The sequence below is a fragment of the Geospiza fortis genome, unplaced genomic scaffold (genome assembly GCF_000277835.1).
Source record: "Geospiza fortis unplaced genomic scaffold, GeoFor_1.0 scaffold494, whole genome shotgun sequence".
Lineage (NCBI taxonomy): Eukaryota > Metazoa > Chordata > Aves > Passeriformes > Thraupidae > Geospiza > Geospiza fortis.
The window spans coordinates 138297-138607 of NW_005054691.1; the positions used below are offsets into that span (position 1 = coordinate 138297).

The window sequence follows — 311 nt, forward strand, 5'->3', positions numbered from 1 at the left end:
AAGAGGAGGGGTAGCAGGAGGCCAGGAGAGGAGCCTGTGCTGGATCCATCCCACCGTTTCTGGAGAGTTCCACAGCTGGAGATGCACCCAGGGCAGGAGGGAACCGCTCCCTCCTGGCCCCCCAGTCAGACCCCGTGGGATGTGTCCAGTGTCACCCCCAGTGTCACCCGTGGGTCCCCAGGCACTCACCAGCTCGATGCCCTGTGGGAAGGGGTTGTCCTCCCAGTCCTTCTCCGGGAAGCGCTGCAGGATCTGGCCCTGTCCATCCCCGCTCCCTGTGGAGACAAGATGGGATTAGAGGGCAGCAGGGA

General features: G+C 64.3%; 1 protein-coding gene across 1 annotated transcript in view; it reads right to left on the bottom strand.

The window, feature by feature from the left end:
• The window catches only part of SBF1 (SET binding factor 1), a gene marked incomplete at its 5' end in the record, with an annotated part of 34497 nt that extends 34209 nt beyond the window's left edge, over window positions 1–288 (bottom strand). The window contains one exon of the mRNA XM_031065165.1: window positions 190–288. Coding sequence (XP_030921025.1) covers window positions 190–288 — 99 coding nt within the window. The remainder of the gene's footprint in view (window positions 1–189) is intronic.
• Window positions 289–311: the final 23 nt, after the last annotated feature.